Below are 20,784 nucleotides of genomic sequence, written 5' to 3' on the forward strand. Positions count from 1 at the left end.
GTGAGATTTATATTGCTACGCTGGTGTCCCGAGTTCACGTTTTTCCCGCTTTTGTTAGCGCGGGAGCTGCCGGCGTGGGTATATCACACCTCCAAACCAATTTTTCTATTTTAGTTACTACTATTCGATATCTGTTCACTGTTGTTATCCTAGTTTACTTTTGACATCCTTACTCTTACTGGTATCTATTCTGTATAGATCTCTATGTCAATCGCCTCCTTTGTATAAACATATCACAGATTAGCAAAGACACAAACCACGATCGAAGAAACGGCAACGCCCTCTTTAGACGACAATCCTGCAGATTCAGAACTGCATGACCTTGACGTTGCGAAGGCACTCTTGTAACCAAAAATATTTCTTGAGGACAGCGTTTAAACCATATATATACTTCTCTTATATATATATGGTTTAAACACCTTGTCATTTTCCCTAAGTTAACCACGCCCTCCTAAAACATCCCCTCTCTCTGAACCCACGTTACAGAGTAACTACCAGGAGGCACAATTAAGATGGTTAACCATTAAGAATTCTATTTAGTTTTTAAAGTCGCCACTAGGAGGAGAGTCAGATGACCTTGACGACACTATAATCGTCTTATGGGATTTTACATGGAGCCGAGTTGGGCCCTATACGGCTAGGAAGAACCATCCGACCTTCAGTGACATGAGTTCACGAAAGAGCTCCCGTCTACGACCACCATCTTGCTTTAGTTCAGGGAGGAACCACCTTGACACATGCGCAGATCTCAAGAATCATGCCCCGATAATCAATATCTCAGTGGAGTTCCCGAAGTTGTAATCATTAAAATTGCTTTTATATAAGTATGACGCAACTATTTGCGCTAGTTTCGTCACTATTATTTGAACTTTCGACGGAGAATATATGATCTCAGATGCTCTCCGATGCAGCTTTTCTTCTTCTAAAAGTTGCATGGTTGCCAGCTCTAAAAAAATGTGTGCATCCGCGTAGGTTGTATATACAGGGTGGGACCCGAAGTGGAACCTCTCAGACTTTTGACGTAAAAATGAATGTTATAACTTACTTTGAGGATAATCAGGCATATATTGTGCTTCAGTTAAGAATCCACGAAACAATGCTAGAGTAAATCAGATATAAAATAAATTTCATTTTATTTGTGAAAATTTAAATAAGAAATTCATATCTAAGCAACAACAGGCAGACATATTTTACAATAACATTAAGCACAGTTGTCTTAATTCACTTTATATGTAAAATTGATGTTGAAACATTTTTAGTGAAGGAGAGTGTTGGAAAACACCAAAGATGTTAGAGTAGGTACGTACATTTATGATTTGTGGCATAATAATGAATGTCTTTTTACAGCCGCCTTAGTGTTTGTTGAATAACTACAACTTTCACATTTCAGATCTTGAGAACCCTTGTGTATTAAGAGATGTCGATTCAAATTACACTTAATATTTGTTGCATAATCACAAATGTCACATTTAAAATCTTTAGAGATATTGTGTTTTAAGAGATGTTGCATCAAATAGCGCTTGTACTTTGTACTATAATTACATTTAACGCAATTGAAGTGTTCGGAATCTTTGTGTAACAAGACATGTTGTCTCAAATAGCGCTTATGACTTGTGGAATAATTACAAATGTCACATTTAAAATCTTTAGTTTCATCATGTGATAAAACATGATTTCTCAACGCTCCTTTAAACTTTGTAACAAAATCACACTTAGAACATTTGTAATCTTTTATAACATGCGATAAGAGATGACGTTTAAGATACTTCTTAATAGATGTTGCATAATCACAAATGTCACATTTAAAATCTTTCGAACCACTGTGTATTAAGACATGTTGTTGTAAATAGTCCTTACGACTTGTAGAATAATCACACATGTCACATTCAAAATGTTTAAGGATGTTAGATTTTAAGCGATGCCGATTCAAATCATTTGTACTATAATTAGAAATGTTGCATTTAAAATCTTTGGAAGCTTTGTGTACCAAGAGATGTCGATTAAAATTACCCTTAATATTTGTTGAATAATCACAATTGTCACATTTAAAATCTTTAGTTTCATTGTGTGTTAAAGCATGATTTCTCAACGCGCCTCTAAACTTTGTAACAAAATCACACTTAGAACATTTGAAATCTTCTATAACATGTGATAAGAAATGACGTTTAAGATACCTTTTAGTATTTGTAGAATAATCACAAATGTCACATTTAAAATCTTTCGAATCATTGTGTATTACGACATGTTGTTGCAAATACTCCTTGCAACTTGTGGAATAATCACACATGTCACATTTAAAATGTTTAGAGATGTTGTGATTTAAGAGATGTAGAATCAAATAGCGCTTATAGTTTGTACTATAATTACAATTGTTGCATTGAAAATCTTTAGACGCTTTGTGTACTAAGAGATGTCGATTAAAATTACATTTAATATTTGTTGAATAATCACATTTGTCACATTTAAAATGTTTAGTTTCATTGTGGGATAAAACATGATTTCTCAATGCGCCTCTAAACTTTGTGACATAATCACACATAGAACATTTGAAATCTTCTACGACATGCGATAACATATGACGTTTAAGATACTTTTTAGTATTGGTTGCATAATCACAATTGTCACATTTAAAATCTTTGCGATTTAACGAATGATCGTTACATTTCAACACTTCTATCGCATTTTCTGCACAGGACACAATTTCATTGTGTTCTTCTTTTACTGTTCTCAAAACATCATTGCTTACAAAGATTCTTCCTTCAAGGGCAAAATTTATTTCTTCTTCTTTTTTTGGTTCGGTTTTAACAAGCACCATGTCCTTATCCATGACTATAACTATTTTTAATTAAACCATGTAACTGCAAACTATCACATACCTTATGGTTACCTATTCGAACAGATGTAAAAAGAAATCATTAATGGTTTACTGTGGCATTCTTAACAAAGTCATTAGAACACCCACAACTATTGGTTTATCATGTCTCTCCAACCAGGCCACCATTTCTACCAACAATTTTATGCTTCTCTTTTCTGCTTCTCTGCGTACTATTCCGAAGTGAGCTATGATATACACGTTTTTTGCAAACTTACACAAAATTATCACAGAACAATACAACAAAAATGTAAAAATCCAAGAGCTCTAGCAAAATACTTAAATTCATTTATTAACAAACCACGATTAAGATAACAAAAATAGACGTCATCATATTTCTTATCAAACTAACTTACCGACATTATAATTTTGAAACACAGCGTTGTCACTTTTCTATAAATTGATGCAAATGCGTTAATGCTAACAAACTTTTCTCCGCATACCCTTAAATAATTTCACCCCTATCTATTACAACCACTCTATCACTATCTAACAGCTTTGATATAAAATAGGGTTCTTTAATTTTCAGCTGAAGTTTCTTATTTTGCCCAGAACCAGGGTGTGGTTACTGGGATAGAAATCAGTTCGAGAAATATGGTAATGAATGTGACAGTGCTGAGACTTCTCGTGGTATCAAGGGAAGGAAACTGAAACAAAATCAATATAATTCATCGTGATGAAAACCTCTTGTTGGGTTGACAATCTACGACGCTGCACACATTTTTGAAATCTGACAACCGCGGGACTTTATTAGAAGAAATGGAAATCGGTCTGCACCGTGAAACCTATCATAGCGTAGATTGATTTTGTAACACAAATATTTAACAAATGTGTGTTGAATACGAACGCTGCAATGTGGCAACATCGCAGTATAGTTTACGCCCTTCAATATGCTTTGGACTTGTATAAAAACACAGCTCATACTTCTGAAATATTCGTCACTTGAAGCTTTCCTTTGGCTCTAATTTCACCAGCTGCATTCGATGCTATGATATACAGGGTAATTGGTAAGGGTGAATTTATCTTTATATTCTTTTATTAAGTATTTATTCATGGATTCATGAGAAGATTATCTACTGTGATATACTTGGATACAATTTAAATTAAAAGACCATGACCCGCACAACAATGAAAAATGCTGATATATCCTGCAGAACTTCAGGGCTGACCTATTATCAAAAAGATCTTAGATCAATGATCTAAGGTAATAATAACATAGATCATAGATGCACAATCAACAAACAATGAAATATTTTGATTTTCATTCACCATAACAAATTAACTCAAAACAAAACGTTCGAAAATGTAAGGTTAAATAAACCACTCAATCAGCTGATAAAACTCAGTAAACTCAACTACAAGTTGCAAATTTCGAACGTACTAACATTGACAAAACAACTCTTCTTGCTACAGTTTCTATAACCATTTACATAGTTGCCAAGTTACATCTATAACATCTTCCTTTTAAAAAAGATATGTAACTAAAAATTTATATCAAATTCACAAAGGAAAGTTGATAGGTACAAACTACAAACACAATTTTATTTTATTTTATTAATAAGTTTAACAAACATAATCAATAAATAACGTGGTTTCCACACCCACAAACATATACATATAACCAACCCCTTAAATTTTATTAACATAAGTTAGGGCATGACCTCCCTCACGTGGAAACGATATTTTTAACGAGAAATTTGTTCCTGATGAAAACGGGTTGTGTGTCTTACAAGATGCCGTTTAAGACAGAATTTTTGATATGTCTCATAACCACAATGGGCACATTTAAAATCTTTAGAACCAGTATGTTTTAAAAGGTGTTGTTTAAAGCAGTATTTGATATTTGTCTCATACGCACAATCAGCACATTGAAAATGTTTAGGGTCGGTATGATTTAAAATGTGTCGTTTATAGCAGTATTTGTTATTTGTCTCATAACTGCAATTAGCACATTTTAGCAGATCTTTAGAAGGTTTGTGTGTTAAAAAGTGTCTCTTAAGACATTGTTTATTATTTGTTCCATAATCACAATCAGCACATTTAAAACCTTTAGAAACGGTATGATTTAAAAGGTGCCGTTTAAAGTGGTATTTGTTATTTGTCTTGTAATCACAATGGGCACATTTAAAATCTTTAGAATCGGTATGGTTTAAAAGATGTCGTTTAAAGTAGTACTTGTTATTTGTCTCGTAACTACAAGCAGCACATTTTAGCAGACTTGCATTACTAGAAAGTTTGTGTGTTAAAATGTGTCTCTTTAGACCTTCTTTATTATTTGTTCCATAATCACAATCAGCACATTTAAAACATTTAGAATCGGTATGATTTAAAAGGTGCTGTTTAAAGTAGTACTTGTTATTTGTCTCGTAATCACAATTAGCACATTTCAAAAATTTAGAATGGGTATGATTTAAAACGTGTCGTTTAAAGTGGTATTTGTTAATTGTCTGGTAATCACAATTAGCACATTTAAAAACTTTAGAATGGGTATGTTTTAAAAGATGTCGTTTGAAATTGCTTTTATAATTTGTTCCATAATCACAATTAGTACATTTCAAAACTTTAGAATGGGTATGATTTAAAAGGTGCCGTTTAAAGTGGTATTTGTTAATTGTCTGGTAATCACAATTAGCACATTTAAAAACTTTAGAATGGGTATGATTTAAAAGATGTTGTTTAAAGTGGTCTTTGTTAATTGTCTTGTAATCACAATGAGCACATTCAAAATCTTTAGAACCTCCATGTTTTAAAAGATGTCGTTTGAGGTTGCTTTTATAATTTGTCACAAAATCACAAGTAGCACATTTAAAACCATGTTTTAAAAGGTGTCGTTTAAAGTATTCTTTGTTATTTGTCATGTATTCACAATTAGCACATTGTAGCACACTTTGTTCGTGTGTTTTATCTTGGTGCAGCTGTTTGTTCTGTTCAGAATCGTCGGAAATGTGAATTTTAAGATTCAATCCACAATCAGTTTGTTGTTGTACATCTTCATTATCGAGCGATTTGGAGCACTGTGCAGTAATGGTAATTTCGTCTTTTATTGTAACCAATGCTTCGTTGCTTACTAAAAAGTTTCCTTCATAATCGGAATGGATTTCTTCTTCTTGTTTTGGTTCAATTTTAATAAATTGTATATCATTTCCGTCCATGCTTGTATACCTCTCGGTGCTACCACTGATCTAACAAGGAAAGACAGGGGCAGACTGGAATAGCCAATGAATAAAGAATACCAGAGAATATCAACAATATACGTGCGACCGCGATGGCTTTTGCAAATGGCGGACAGTAGTTTCCTGTTCCAGTGGCGTACCTACCTTACAGTTGTGGAAGGATACAAATATAAAGAATTTTACACGAAAACAATCTAAACCCCCATGTGTCTACTCCGCCTATGATTTTTGTTTAACTAACCTCAAACTACATTCCGATAAAAAATTTATAAATTTACATGTACTATATAAAAATAATATTGGTATTAATACTTACACATGAAATGTAATTCCCAAAGTTTTATTTTTTCTGTTTTGGAGCAACCACAAGCACAACAACTAACCATTATTTTATGTCACTGCAAAAACCACAACAAAAATTAGTCATAAGTGGCCTTTGCAAATGGCCGACTTCCGTCGCACTCTCTCTTGTATACAACATTCCCGAAGATGTGCTTTGTTCACATCGACTGACCTTTATGTGAACGTGAATGTCACTGCATTCTCGAACCTACCACATCGAGCGAAAAGTTAATCGAACGCAACGACTGGTCTAGACCACTCGTTGCGTGAAAGTCATGCGCAGTTGCAGCTACGGGACGGATCTTGCAGCTGTTTTGCTATAGAGGTTATTCAGTGCCCTAACCTATAAATTCACATATTTTCTGTGAAATAAAACATGGAATTGTTCGAGGATTTTCTGGTTATTAATAGCAGTATCCATAATGCAAAAACAAAACTAAATACAAAACTGACAAATGACAGTTCAATTCTTGTCTGTGATTGGTTAGCGCATAAAGTTTGTCCACGATTCGGGAATGCAGCTAAACTTGAACTTATCCCTATCGTATACGATCATGACGTCATGGCAGCCGGTCACATCACATGCACATCACATATCGACTAACTTCGGGAATCGATGCCCTTAGGTAATGCTCCTGGTATTCTTTATTCATTTGTGTTGTACTTACGTTTTTGTGTATCAAAATAAAGTTGCGTATTAAATTAATTAAACAAGGTAAATTTCTACATTACCGTTTTTTTTACAAGCAGCATTGTTTAGAATTATAAACAAAGCAGTTTGTTATTCAAAAAAGACCATCCACGTACGTATTCGTCGGACCCACAGTCTAATTCTGTGCGTCGGACTTACATAAGTAAGGACTTAAGAGAAATCTGTGGCTGTGGCTCAAGTACCAGTAAGGGTCAAAAGTAGGTATTAAAAAAATACGACAAGCGAAATAACCAATTGACATATACAGTGGCACCACGCTCAGAAAGTCCCTGACAGGGCGTGTCCGAGGGCGCTAGAAATTTAAACCGTACATTCTGAGGCAAAATTTAAAGACACTTTAAGGGAATTACATACCTTATCAGATCGTAGATCCCAGCTATATGCGCCTTGAAAAAGAAGAGTGTGTATAAAACTGGAGACGGAAAACGTAAAATAAAGCAAATACAAGAAGCAAAGTGTAAACTAAAATAACGTGAAGCGTCAACTGTCAAAACGGAATAATTAATAATTATGGTGCGGAATGTATCGTTCTATTGGCCAGCCTGAATTATTTCAAAATTAGTTCGCATATATTCCGGGGCTTTTTTGAGCATGGTGGCACTGTACTTTTTACTCTTATTCTTTCACTATGCTGCACAGCATTGTCGATTAATCAGCCCAGTCACTAAGTTTAAGTACACTGATAGCAGTGATAGAAAGCATTGAATGTACATATTTATAAATTCATCGATGATAGAAGGTTATTCAAAGCGTATAGGCTAATTGCACTGTTCTCAATTAAAGATTGTGGAGGACTTATGCGCAACTATATTCCTTAAATAATCCTTATTGTGGGTTGCATAACTGCACGGATCACATTTAATATGTTTGAAAGTACTTCTTGTGCGTTCGATTGTCTGTTTCAGGAGTATTCAGAGCGTGGGGGGAAAAGGTCACGTGATCACTATAGGAAATTAATAACTGTACAATAAGCGAATACAGCGTCAACATAACCTGTAAATTTTGTACAGTTTACCACAAAAGGGTGTACCTAATGCTTTTGGGTGTAAACCTGCATGAGGGTTGAGAGGTTCCACCCTGTATATACAACTTACGGTGATACATACATTTTTGAGAGTTGGTTACCATGCAATTTCTAGGTGGGAAAAAGCTGCCTGCGCCATCTAGACAGCACGAACGGGGGTTACGTTTCGCATCTTGTTTTGAATGGCGGTCGTGTACGCGTCGCTCCATAAATGTTTGTTGTTATTTTGTGTTTTTTTAATGCAGGTAGTAATCTCTGCATTTATCTTTATATTGTATTTGTGTTTTGTATGCCACATTTTATATTTTTTGTGTGTTTGAATCTTTGTTTTTGAAATGTAATGTAAAATCACATATGTGATACCGTTATGCTATTGTTTGTAATTGTTTACGTTTTTGGTGTAATGCTTGGTTAATTTATGTTTATTGATGTTGATTACTTGGTCTTGTCCCAGAAGTAACATTCATATTAGCTTTGATCATTTTATTTTAATATGTGGAAATTACCGATTCGTTTGATGTATGTACTGACTTGTTGTTTGTAACTAACATTTTCTCCCGGAATGAAGCAGTCACGGGGGTGGTAAAAACTGTAGTCAAAATTGAGCTACGACACCTAATTCCGCGATTGTCTTCGACATTCAACTGTAGGCTCGAAACCCCGAAACCAGGGGCGAGTTACCTATCTTGTCGGAGCGGGATTACGCTAATCAAAGCTCTTCAGTTTAGAATCTATGTGCGATAAATGAGTGGCGATTCAATAATTTCCACATATCTTGTTTTTAGTTACCTACAAGGCCATGTAATTTTCCATCTTGCTTTTAACAAAAGGACTTTATTGCACCAAAGATGAGTCACATCCGGTGTATTTCACTCTTTCTTAGAATCTTGGTACCTGCTTACCTGAATCATAATTCCCAAAACTTGTTTTTAACCTAAATGTTATACCTCTTGAAGTTTACCTGCTACTATTTGTGATGTTATAATTTTATGTTAGGCATTCACATCATTACAAACAATTAATTTTACAACACAATTGGATATTAATTTGACGGCTGGTTTTTTTTATTGGCAAGTTCTTTTTTTCCCAGCCTAATTGTATTTTTATTCGGTGAACCACCATTTTCAAAGTTTATTTTTGCAATGTCTATTATTTCGACTTAAATTTCCGAGCTTTCACAATCTTAATAATTGCGGTCATTATTAAACAAACTTTTCACAATTTGAGTGTTTTATTTTACGTTCCTTCCCTACTGTGCTTCAGGTCAAAACGTTATTTACAACTAACGTAAGGGGGCCCTGCCTTAGATATTTTATCACTTGCCACTTTTTCAATTTATGCTGGATCTTGTGTAGTTTTGGAGGGAATAGTCATTCGGGTGTCCATTTTTAAACGTTGCCGGGTTGCCTTTATTTCCGTGTTCTTGTAGTGTGAAGTTAGCGTAGAACCTGGGGGTTATCAACACTACAGGGTGTAAATCGGATATTTTTCATAAGTGATTCAGATAATAAATATGACACAAATGCCAATTTTCAGGATAAAATAAACACGTGATCACGTCTAGGTATTGCGGTCCGTCTGCACTCTCCGAGATGGAGTGTGAAGTCTTTTTACTCTCTTTTGTAATAAAAAAAGAATGACGGTGTTAAAACTTTTTCTGGTGTACTAATAAACGAACGCTTTCGGGCAAAAAGAGTGATCAAAACTTTTTTTATATACTCAACCGTTGTGATATAGAGGACGGATAGGGCGCCGTGCCGTTGGTCCGGGTGTTGACACCTTGTTTTAAAAACTGTACAGTTAGTTTCGAATCTGGGGCGGGGGAAGCTAGTTTCATGGTGTCTTAGCCGTGACATGAAAATTTATCCATTACAAAAACGAATATTAATTGAGAAACATTTTGAAAATGGCGCCGACATTCAAGAGTCACGTTTAGCTTTTGTTGCAAGTACGATGTTGTCGTGAGTAGATGGCGCTTTGTATTTCGGTTGTCAAAAAATGGAATTCGAAACTGAGGAATTTCCGCGAAGTTTAACGGAAGACATTTTAAAATACTTGGAACAACAGGACTATCTCTGCGCCGAAGACGATGGCCTCGCCGACAACGATCAAGAATACTTACACAATGTTCGTCACATGATCGAACAGTTAATCGAGAAGATTGCAAGTAGAGCCGAATACCTTGAGGCGTACAACGCAAAACTTAGAGAGCACAATCAGTACCCGCTTTTCAACTTAAAGGAGCTCATCCCCAACTTCGAGATAGGTATAATAAATATATTTGTTGAGATAAATATGTAACAAAATAATGCCTTACAAAAACATTTACATTTCAGACGACGATTTATACAACAAACTGACATTTCGCGAGACACTAGTCGTTGGTTCGTTCACCTCCTGCCCCACCTCTCAACTACCGACCGTCGTCGGCGGATTATGTCTCGACGTGCAATCGGCGAAAGGTAAAAATCCTCCTCTACGCCAACAGTCCGGCCTAAGCCAAAGTGTCGTTGAGCTGATTACGAATTTGGTAGCTGACAAAAGGATCGGTAAATTACATTTGCTTACAATTAACGAATAAATAGAACTTATGTCGTACTCAGGTAAAAAGTCGTTATCCGACCACGAACTAGACAAATTTATTATTAATCTCAAGCCGCGTTACGAAAGAACAAATTGTAAATTTCTGGTACATCTTTCTTCGGAGTTTGACGTCGACGGACACCAGGCCGGCTCCCGTATAACTGCGTGGGTGGATAGGAATTTTCATACTCTGGAAGAAAAACGACAAGAGTTAGTATTTCCTTTGAAGCAAAAATAACATAATGCGTAAGGTCCAAAATACAGACGTAACTGAAGATATTCACTACCTTAAAAGTGCTATAGCCAGTATTTCATGATATAATTCAATGTCATCTCTTTTTTTTTGGGCTGCGTATGGGTGGTCTAATTTTAAAACAGACGCGAGTCGTCAATTTTCCGTTGGTTCCGTTTCGGGCAATTTTTGCTCAGAAATCACCTAGGATACACCCTGTAGAAACAACTTATATATGAGACGCATTTGTCGTAGATTTATAATAATTGATGGCGAGGTGAATGAGAAAATGCTTTACGTGGGGATCCAGCCACGGCGTTACTATGTAAAGCACGCGCACACGACTACGCAGCTGGAGGATAAAAAGTACTACAAAATGGAGGACGTATCCAAGATGGTATGCGAAGGGTCTAATTTTCTTTTAATGCGATATCTGGCGATAACTCGGTACGTGGGACAATTTGAACTTACAACGCTGTATATAAACGGCGATATATGTCGCAACCTCTATGTAAGTATGCACTGATTACAGCAAGGTAACGGTAAGTGGCACTTTTGCTCAATACATAAAACATATTACCTCTGCTCTGGTTGGTTCTGTTGTATGACCCCTTTAGTGCTCATAGCCACTTTTTTGGGATATGAGTAAAAAATGCACGCTTTTCTGTAGCACTAAAGACTGGCAAGTTGTGGGATTCGAACTCACCACGTGTGAGGTTAAAGTCCGAATCTTACACTTCGAATAAAAATGCGCTTTCCGAGAGTTAAAAGGATCTTTCATAAGGAAAAGAGGAAAACGCCGTTTTGGCACGGCTGGTAGGCTGCGGTGCGCAGGACGGCTAGACGTTTCCAACGCGCCGGGGAGAAAAACCGACGCAGGGAAGAGTAAAGTGGGGGGGGGGAGTTGCGTTAGGTTCGCGCGAGTTTCATAGGACCCGGGATTTTGTTTAAATTTTCACTATCTCAAATACCGTGTGTCCTACTTTGGTTGAGACTGCAGTGTATCTCAGCTGTTTTTAAAGATAGACACTTGCGGTTTTCGCGACCCTGGCGTAACCAAAAAATGTTTGTACCACCGTTTCTGATTTAACTCAAAGTTGGTATTTTTTTAAAAGCAACACCCTGTATATCTTAACGTCATTTTTTGCATTATAATTCCTGATTAAGTACATTGATGTATCACAACCTATATATCTTTGTAATTTTAGCAATGAAAATCAATAAAAACCTTATTTTTTAATGTTTTTAAATAGTAGGCCGTGGATTCATGGAGCTTTTGTTTTGTTTGTTGTATCCATGGTAACTAAGGCGGTCGAAAATTAACAAATGGCTAATGGTAGAAACATGTCATTTCAAAATTTTGAAAAATATGATCTATACCAATAACTTCAGAACGGCTGCACCAAATTAAATAATTCCTTTTTTGTTGTGTTTGTTATTATCAGGACAAGGTTTGTATATACGATAATTTCCGAAAAATTGTACGAAAAGACGTAAAACAATTTTTTTTTCACCATTTCAAATCCGAATACAACCAATTGATGGCGCCAAAGCGAGATCTACTGGATCTACTACGGCTCTACCTACCGTCGACTTGCGGCGAAAAAATGGACGACCAAATGTATAAATTCCGTATGACCGCGAAGGTTTCTGTTGTAGTAAAACACTCAGAAATTCTCACGGGAAGGGGAAAATTTAACAATTACTTGTGTTCAGTGAAGAAAATGGTTGTACACGAAATTGTGTAACTTTGGGTATAAAAAAGTTTAATTTTTGAGGGGAATGCTTAGCCCTCATTTGATTTTTCCAAATATCTCCGAAACCAAAGAGGCACAAACTGTGAGAATAAATAATTTTAAAATTTAAGATGGCAGTTACGCCCTCTGGTAGCCATTTTTAGAACTTGAAAATATTTTCCAGCGATTCTTCATGACCGATTTACCCAATAATTTTTGTTACTCCTAAGTCATACGACGAACGGTTCTCGAGATATGGCCGAGAAACAGTCTTATTGGGTCACCCAGTATATGTACCTATCTGTTTTCAAATATGATTTTTTTTGTAAAAGATATTTGGATTCTTCAAATACTTCGGGTTACGTTTTTGTTTCACTATACACGGTGTCCATTTTTCGAATGCCACCACGGGGATCTCACATATCTAGAAAGTTGGTTAAATGAGGGCAAAGTTGCAAATTTCCGTGCTGAATAAGAATCTGAAAATAAATTTGAAATATCTTCAATAGTTTTGAAGATATCGCAAAAAAACGAAAATTTTTGATTTTCGTTTTTAATTTTTGTATGATAAACTAATCGTAGTCGACATTTCTAATTATCACATTATTCGGACACTTTTTAATGGAGATTTTAAATATGGCATCCTGTTTTTAATTAGGCAACTCAATGAATAAAGAATACCAGGAAAGAGAATATCAACAATTTACGTGAGATCGCGATGGCTTTTGCAAACGGCGGACAGTAGTTTCCTGTTCCAGTGGCGTACCTACCTTACAGTTGTAGAAGGATACAATTATAAAGAATTTTACACGAAAACAATCTAAACCCCTATGTGTCTACTCGGCCTATGACTTTTGTTTAACTAACCTCAAACTACATTCCGATAAAAAATTTGTAAATTTACATGTACTATATAAAAATAATATTGGTATCAATACTTACACATGAAATGTAATTCCCAAACTTCTATTTTTTTCCGTTTTGGAGCAACCACACGCACAACAACTAACCATTATTTTATGTCTGCAAAAACCACAACAAAAATTAGTCATAAGTGGCTTTTCAAATGGCCGACTTCCGTCCCAGTCTCTCTTGTATACAACCTGAGTAATGCTCCTTCCTGGTATTCTTTATTCATTGTGGCAACTTTAGCTTGTCTTATGGGCGGCATATTGAATTTTGACATTTTGGGATTACGTCTTTTTTTAGCGCATTTCCACAAAAATAAAAAAAAATGCGCTATTGTGGCCACTTTGTCCGTCCGTCCGTCCGTCCGTCCGGTTGTCCGTCCGCTCGTTTTGCGGCGCTACTAGTTCTTTATCTTACGAGCTATTGTTCTACTTTTTTCGCTATTTGGTTCGTTATGGTGTCGAGTCTTGTACCAAGGAAGGAATTTTTTCTGTACCGCTTACAAAAAAAGTTATTGTAAAAAAAAACAAAAAACCGTTTTTACATGTTCCATAATTTTACACTTTTGCCGTTTATTAACGATCCTAGAGATCGTTTATAATTTTGCATTGCTATCTGTCGCCTGTCGGTTGGTCTGTCCGTCTGTTCCATTGTCTGTCTGTCCATCTATCTGTCCGTGTGAACGATAACTTTGTTTAGAAATGTTCGATCACTTTTACATCTCCGTTAGTTATGAACTGAATTGCATGAAATTAAATATGGGCATAGCTTTAGCCATTTATAATACGCAACGCCAAAAGTTGAATCGAATCGATTCAAAATTCACAGTGCCCTTTTCGCATCTCGACCATTTATAAACCGAATTGCAAATTTTTTTACTTATAAAAGCATTTTAATGAAATTTGATACATAGGCACTTGGAATAAAGGAAAATCAAACGCCAATTTCAAAATTTGGTTTTGCGCATGCGCAGTGCCAACTTTTTTGTTTATGGAAGAATTTAAACGAAATTTGATACATAGGCACTTGGGATAAAGGAAAATCAAACGCCAATTTCAAAAATTGGTTTTGCGCATGCGCAGTGCCAACTTTTTTTATTTATGGAAGAATTTAAACGAAATTTGATACATAGGCACTTGGGATAAAGGAAAATCAAACGCCAATTTCAAAATTTTATTTTGCGCATGCGCAGTGCCAACTTTTTTATCTATGGAAGCATTTAAGTGAAATTTGATATTTAGGCGCTTGGAACAAAGGAAAATCTAACATTAGTTTCAAAATTAAGGTTGGCGCATGCGGAGTTCCAACTTTCTTATTTAGAAAAGCATTTAAATGAAATTCTTCTCATAAACTGACATTGAAGTAGCACGACAAAAATGGATTGCCCATGTGCAACGCTATCTTTCATATTTGTGGCCGGATTTTTATGATTTTATAGAAGTTGCATCTTACAAATGGGAAATGAATGCAAGTGGAAATGCGCTTTATGTAAATCGTTTACGATTACTTTTTAACTTGTTCTCTTTACAACGATATGTTCTAATTTTAATTTTCTTGCAAAACGAAGGTTCAATTCTGTTCAGATGAAAATCGAATTTCTACTTCTCTGACAACGCTGTAACCAGACAGATGGATCATACTGTCAAACTTTTGTTTACAACAAAAAAACGTTTTGTTTTTCCAAAGCACTCTTCTCAAAAAATTAAAAATTGTATTTTTAGGACAAATGTGATACTGAACCACCATGTGTGATATATCGCTGTAAAGACAAAAAAAGGCGTAATCCCAAAATGTCAAAATTCAAAATGGCGCCCATAAGAAAAACTAAAGTTGCCACGTGTTTCTACGTCATCTTGAAAGTAATTAAAAACAGGATGCCATATTTGAAATCTCCATTAAAAAGTGTCCGAATGTGTTAACTAGAAATGTCTATGTTCAAAACTATTGAAGATATTTCAAATTTCTTTTCAGATTCTTATTCAGCACGAAAATTGGCAACTTCGCCCCTATTTAACCAACTTTCTATCTCTTAAGATAAGTGAGATCTCTATAGTGGCACTCGAAAAATTGACACCGTGTATATTGTGGGGGTACGATTTAATTATTTATAAAAAGTGGTAGTCGTAAGCACATAAACATAAATGCCCAGGAATTACTTTTGACCATTAAATTACAGTCCTCTAACAACTTTCAATACAACCTGTAATCTAACATTATGGGTCCAGTAACAATGAAATAAAAAGAGTGTCGCTATGTTTACAATGTAACTTTCGTGTCGCATACGTCACCGGCATCCTGTTCTGTACCGCGTACGTAGCAAAAGAAAAAGAATAAATAGACTGCTTTCAGAGACGTCTGTAGGCAAATACTGAAACTGCGTATGGTTTACTTTTACGCTAAATTAACTTTTGCAGTGCATCTAGGTATCTACCTTTTTTAACGCGTCGCCCTTTTTGCTATGCCGCGGCCATACTGTAAGATGTATACAGGGTGTCTTAAATTGAATAAGATAACATGGCTATCTTTAATATTATTATACTCACAGATTCCGTTAAATTGACAAAGTTGTTTTTGATGCTGATGGATTTTCAGTTGCGATATTTTAAAAAAATAAATCGTTTCGTAGATAATTGAAAAAAAGTGAAAATCGCCATTTTTAAAAAGTTCAAATATTTTCGTTTGTGCTACTCGCTTTCCCGGAGAAACGGTGGGCGGGGCCAAGGAAATGCTACACCCACCCAACCTTACTATTGTAAAACAAAGTACTGGAATCGTTTGTGCTGGAATTATTATCGTTTGTGCTATTTGTTTTCCCAGAGAAACGGTGGGCGGGGCCAACGAAATGCGACCCCCGCCCAATCTTAATATTGTCAAAAAAACTACTGGAATCGTTTGTGCTTCGTTTGTGCTCGTTTGTTGTTTGTATTTATCTCTAGGTAAATATCGACCTTATTATAAAAAATGTTCTATACAAAAGGGAGGTCGCTTACGTCATTAGAAGGCTAAAGTCACTAGATATAGAAAGTACCGGAATTTTTTGGGCAAATTTGCTGCCAACTTAAAAAAATTGAAACAAAATCTAAATTTCTGTAATTTTTTTATAACCTAACTTTGCATAGTACTGTCATGTTTTATAAAAATATATACGAAAGGGCACTTATACTCGTATTAATCGATCAATAATAATATTTCGTGTCAGGGCTGTGCAATGAAACAAGCACAAAATAAACATTATTCTGACTACTTCCAAGTTCCAAGAAGGATTAAAAACTGCCCTCTTATCAAAGTACGGGGTGGAGGGGGAGGGGGTTTGAGTGGAACTAGTTTTATCCTTCATGGTACTCTAATGAAAGGTCTCAACTAAAGGAATTAATTTCTACCAACCATTATCCCAACTCCTCGACCTCTGATCGTGATCTGGTATATTCCCAATTATAACGAAATTATTCGCGATAAATGCATTGAATTTATAGCTATTCAATGGCAAACGTAAACATAAACAAGCGAGAAAGCTGAATACGAATGATAAAAACTCAGTTCTACAAATTACAGATATCAAATTACAACGGTGGTCCTCCTTATATTATTATCTCGACAGCTGCGCCTTATCTGTTTATTTTTACACGTTACAAAGATCATACTTATCACGTTAGAATATGCTAGGTAGCGGAATCTTGCGGTTGATAGCGACACTATTCTAATATTGGGGGGAGATGCAGGGAGTGATTTCCAAATTCTTCAATGTAAACGCCACCTTAATAGAAGTGACTCCATAAATATGAATGTTGGTATTGGGCAATCTGCGCATGCGCACATCTGATTTTTACAATATGCAATATGTCTACCTTTACTATAGACCATTCGCACCTTAGTATGCAGTATGGGGCTTATGGAGAAACAGTACATGCTTGCCAAACTTATTATAGGATCGATTACTGCACCGTAAAACGGTAGTTTAGACACTATTTATTACTTTTTAACCTAACCTCAGAAGTCAAAAAGGTAAATTAATAACAAGTTGTAATTGTTTGTCAAATGTGGCCGAGAACAGCTTGTATTTATTAAGTCCCCAAAAATTTACAAATGTACAGTATACATATTAGTCACTGGAATCGAATTGAAATTCATCGGAAGATGACTGCGACACTTGAATTATAAATTCTTCAACATCATCTTGAAGATAATCTGCTGCCCACATGCCATCTTCGATAGTTTTCACGTGATTGACATAATGTTGCCAATTTTGAACCGTAACTTGTGAATAACCCATTTTTATTAATTCTTCCATGTCCTTTATTTTAAATGTTTTGTTATTCATTTTGATATGATGTTTAACTTGAGCCCACACCATTTCAATGGGATTTAATTCACAATGGTATGGAGGTAAACGGAGAATCTCGTAACCTTTTTCTTGTGCAATAACATCAAGCTTATTTTTGTCGTAGTGATGCCGAACATGCGCAACAGAAGCCAGTAGGTCTCGTTTTAATGGATTTTCTTCAATCGGTACATTTTTCTCACGAAGCCAATCTATAATGTGTTCTTTTCTCCACGACATTGTTGGTATCTTCTCCAACTTTCTACTGTGGTACGAGGCATTGTCAATAACAATGACTGAATTCGGTGGCACATTTGGTAGAAGCTGTTCAAAAAACCACTTTTCATAAGTGTCTGCATCCATTTCGTTGTGTGCATCAGCAGTGTTCTTTTTGCAGAGAAAAGTCAGTTCCGCGCCCGGAATAAAACCATTATCACCACCAGCATGTACTAACGCAAAGCGAGGCCCTAGACCAGTGGGTGATTTTAAACCTGTACTGAGTCCTTTGATGAATGCCTGACGATTGCTTTCAACGGTGGTGTCATGCCACGCCCTGCTCACCGAATGACCAATGTTAACCCATGACTCATCCGTATACACAATATTTTTACCTAAAATATAAATATTATGTAATTTGCAATTAAATATAATAAAAAGATTAAGCACCTTCTTCTCTCAACTTCCTGATGCGACGTAGGTATTTATGTCTCCATCGTATAATATCATCCCGTTCAATAAGGATACTCTTGCGGCCAACCTTCTTAAATTCAAAACCCATATCTTTCAAGAGATTGAATAATGTGGTGCGTTTAAAGTTGGGTAGATCGTTATCGTCATTTACGGAAGCTAAGATGCTGTTCATAGTTGGTGGAATATTTGTAATGAAGAAGTTATGCACTTTACGTCGAATAACTGATTGCACATTTTCATCATACACATGAAGACGATCATTGCTTTGTTTCCCTTTTCTTTGCTTGCGTTTTTTCGGGCTTGATACACCTTCGTTTCCGTCTTCCTTTTTAATGGCATAGATGCTCCGTTCAGAACAACATAAAGCTTTACTTGCTTCTTTCACAGCTGCAGTAACGTTCATCGTTCCCGAGAAATAGTTCAGCACGTTGATAATGAGGTGTTTCTCCTTCCGGCTAAAACACTCTCCTTTATGGCGTTTCACGTTAGCAGATCCTGCTTCAGCTTCGGCTTCCTTCCATTTAATGGGATATTCTAAAAAGATGAAATCAAATAACGGTTCTACAAGAACACTCAAAGTTACCTTGTATATAAAGTACGAGATGGAGGCGTTCTTAAAAGAACGATTTTTAAAGCAATGAGACAATAAAATGTGTTAAATACGAAAGACAAAAACGAACCACACACGTAATGACAATACAAGAAGATTTGACGTTATATTTTGTTTTAAAGCTTAAATTCAATCATATGTAAGTTTGGCATCATTGCGGTAAGGAATAAGGATAGCGTTATTGAAGAATGACGCAAATTAGTAAAGGAGGGATATAGTCCATAAGACCCCATACTGCATACTAAGGTGCGAATGCTCTATAGAAGTAGGTGTGGTTAAAACTTCCAACAAAATATAATAAACGAGGTAATAAATAACAAATTGCGCAGCGCATTTGAATACGCGCGTGCGCAGTAGTAACTTTCTTACTTATGTAGCGATTTTACTGCCAAAAATCAAAAGTGCCACTTACAAAATGTAGTTAATAAATTCGGAAACAAATGCTGCTTTTAGAAATGCAGTGGCGTGGAAAAGGGAATTGTCAATGACCAAAAATTAGACTTGTGCAAAATTCAACGAACAATTATCGAACAATGCGGAATTGTACACTACAGTACAACCATTTTGACACTGCACGGTAAGTCAATCGCAAGCTTCACCCAAAACTACCGGTTAATTTCAGGTCAAATTGTTAAACAAGAATGGGCCAGCTGCAATTACATCCTACAGGTCAACCCCTTGGCGTACATTCACAATGAAAAGCCCATCGGAAACGAGCACCTTCTCCTGCAGCACGTTTGGGAGAAGGACATGCAGTTAATGTCGAAATTTCTCGATTGCAAAACGGAATACACGATGGACATCAAGACGTACTTGGCCGACCATCCCGAATTAAAAAGCATGATGGCCGACTACATCCAGCAGACGATCTTTATGAAACCGGAAGACATTCTCGACTTCACAATCGCGCACTTTAAACGCTTCTGTCAATGTAACGACGATTAAACCACTCACCTGACGCTACGTGTTCTTAGTCGGGTGGCAGATGCCGCAGTTTGACGTTTGGTTGCCGACGCACTGCTCGTGAAAGCAATGCTTGCAGTTGTAGACGACGATATTATTTAGCCTCAGCACGTCTGCAAACAGCGAGTAGATTACGAAGGCCGGGTTTCATCAGCACTTACCTCGCGTGATAACGGAACGATGACAGGCGCTGCACACCATCTCGTCGATCACGCCTACGCCCCTCTGCTGACTACGGACCAATTTGTTGTGCAAGTTGAAGTAGTCGGACACGAGGATTTTTTTGCAGCCTTCCTGCACGGAAACCTGCAGGTTGTAGTCGCGCAACATTTTCACGAGCGAATTTTTGAGGCCGGGGATCTGTTCGCCGCTTTTTATTTTGTTCACGAGCACTGTCGGATCCACATAGGTGCCGATGTGCTGGAGAAGGTAGGTAATGAATTCTGAAAGAGGAAGAATCACAGTCACATCTTGTGGTTTACAGTTTGGCTAAAAAAATTCAATGTCGGTAAAGTAGGTTTCTTGATGAGTTGCAGAACACCAATAAAAGTACAGTACTTGATTAAGGTCATTTTATAGCCCACTGGCAGTCCAAATCTTATGTGCACAAAAAACTGTTT

General features: G+C 36.2%; 3 protein-coding genes across 6 annotated transcripts; 1 reads left to right on the forward strand and 2 right to left on the reverse strand.

The window, feature by feature from the left end:
• Nucleotides 1–1,116: 1,116 nt before the first annotated feature.
• Nucleotides 1,117–4,374, reverse strand: LOC116162251 (gastrula zinc finger protein XlCGF46.1-like). 4 transcript variants are annotated; one of them, XM_031475824.1, is made up of 3 exons: nucleotides 3,091–4,374; nucleotides 2,877–3,045; nucleotides 1,117–2,829 (listed from the first exon to the last, which is right to left on the reverse strand). In XM_031475824.1, exon 3 carries the CDS (start codon nucleotides 2,825–2,827, stop codon nucleotides 1,310–1,312), a length of 1,518 nt encoding a protein of 505 aa, XP_031331684.1. In that variant the 5' UTR covers nucleotides 2,828–2,829; nucleotides 2,877–3,045; nucleotides 3,091–4,374; the 3' UTR covers nucleotides 1,117–1,309. The 4 variants fall into 4 exon arrangements, with proteins under 4 accessions (XP_031331684.1, XP_031331683.1, XP_031331681.1 ...); XM_031475823.1 differs by having other exon boundaries at nucleotides 1,117–2,835; nucleotides 2,888–4,374; XM_031475821.1 differs by having other exon boundaries at nucleotides 2,877–4,374.
• Nucleotides 4,375–9,918: 5,544 nt separating this feature from the next.
• On the forward strand, nucleotides 9,919–11,712 carry LOC116162269. The gene is made up of 4 exons (XM_031475871.1): nucleotides 9,919–10,389; nucleotides 10,460–10,672; nucleotides 10,727–10,916; nucleotides 11,194–11,712. Exons 1-4 carry the CDS (start codon nucleotides 10,122–10,124, stop codon nucleotides 11,462–11,464), a joined length of 942 nt encoding a protein of 313 aa, XP_031331731.1. The 5' UTR covers nucleotides 9,919–10,121; the 3' UTR covers nucleotides 11,465–11,712.
• Nucleotides 10,387–20,784, reverse strand: LOC116162289 (vacuolar protein sorting-associated protein 41 homolog). The gene is made up of 3 exons (XM_031475894.1): nucleotides 20,326–20,784; nucleotides 20,156–20,277; nucleotides 10,387–10,896 (listed from the first exon to the last, which is right to left on the reverse strand). The coding sequence occupies exons 1-2, from the start codon at nucleotides 20,492–20,494 to the stop codon at nucleotides 20,162–20,164; spliced, it is 285 nt and encodes a 94-aa protein (XP_031331754.1). The 5' UTR covers nucleotides 20,495–20,784; the 3' UTR covers nucleotides 10,387–10,896; nucleotides 20,156–20,161.

The sequence above is a fragment of the Photinus pyralis genome, unplaced genomic scaffold (genome assembly GCF_008802855.1).
Source record: "Photinus pyralis isolate 1611_PpyrPB1 unplaced genomic scaffold, Ppyr1.3 Ppyr1.4_LG10, whole genome shotgun sequence".
Lineage (NCBI taxonomy): Eukaryota > Metazoa > Arthropoda > Insecta > Coleoptera > Lampyridae > Photinus > Photinus pyralis.

Coding starts and splice junctions, on each gene's coding strand:
- LOC116162251 (XM_031475824.1), bottom strand. CDS start 2,827: ATGGATAAGGACATGGTGCTTGTTAAAACCGAACCAAAAAAAGAAGAA.
- LOC116162269 (XM_031475871.1), top strand. CDS start 10,122: ATGGAATTCGAAACTGAGGAATTTCCGCGAAGTTTAACGGAAGACATT. Junction 10,390..10,459: donor CATCCCCAACTTCGAGATAG/GTATAATAAATA, acceptor TTTACATTTCAG/ACGACGATTTATACAACAAA. Junction 10,917..11,193: donor CTGGAAGAAAAACGACAAGA/GTTAGTATTTCC, acceptor CATTTGTCGTAG/ATTTATAATAATTGATGGCG.
- LOC116162289 (XM_031475894.1), bottom strand. CDS start 20,494: ATGTTGCGCGACTACAACCTGCAGGTTTCCGTGCAGGAAGGCTGCAAA. Junction 20,278..20,325: donor TCGTTCCGTTATCACGCGAG/GTAAGTGCTGAT, acceptor CGCTGTTTGCAG/ACGTGCTGAGGCTAAATAAT.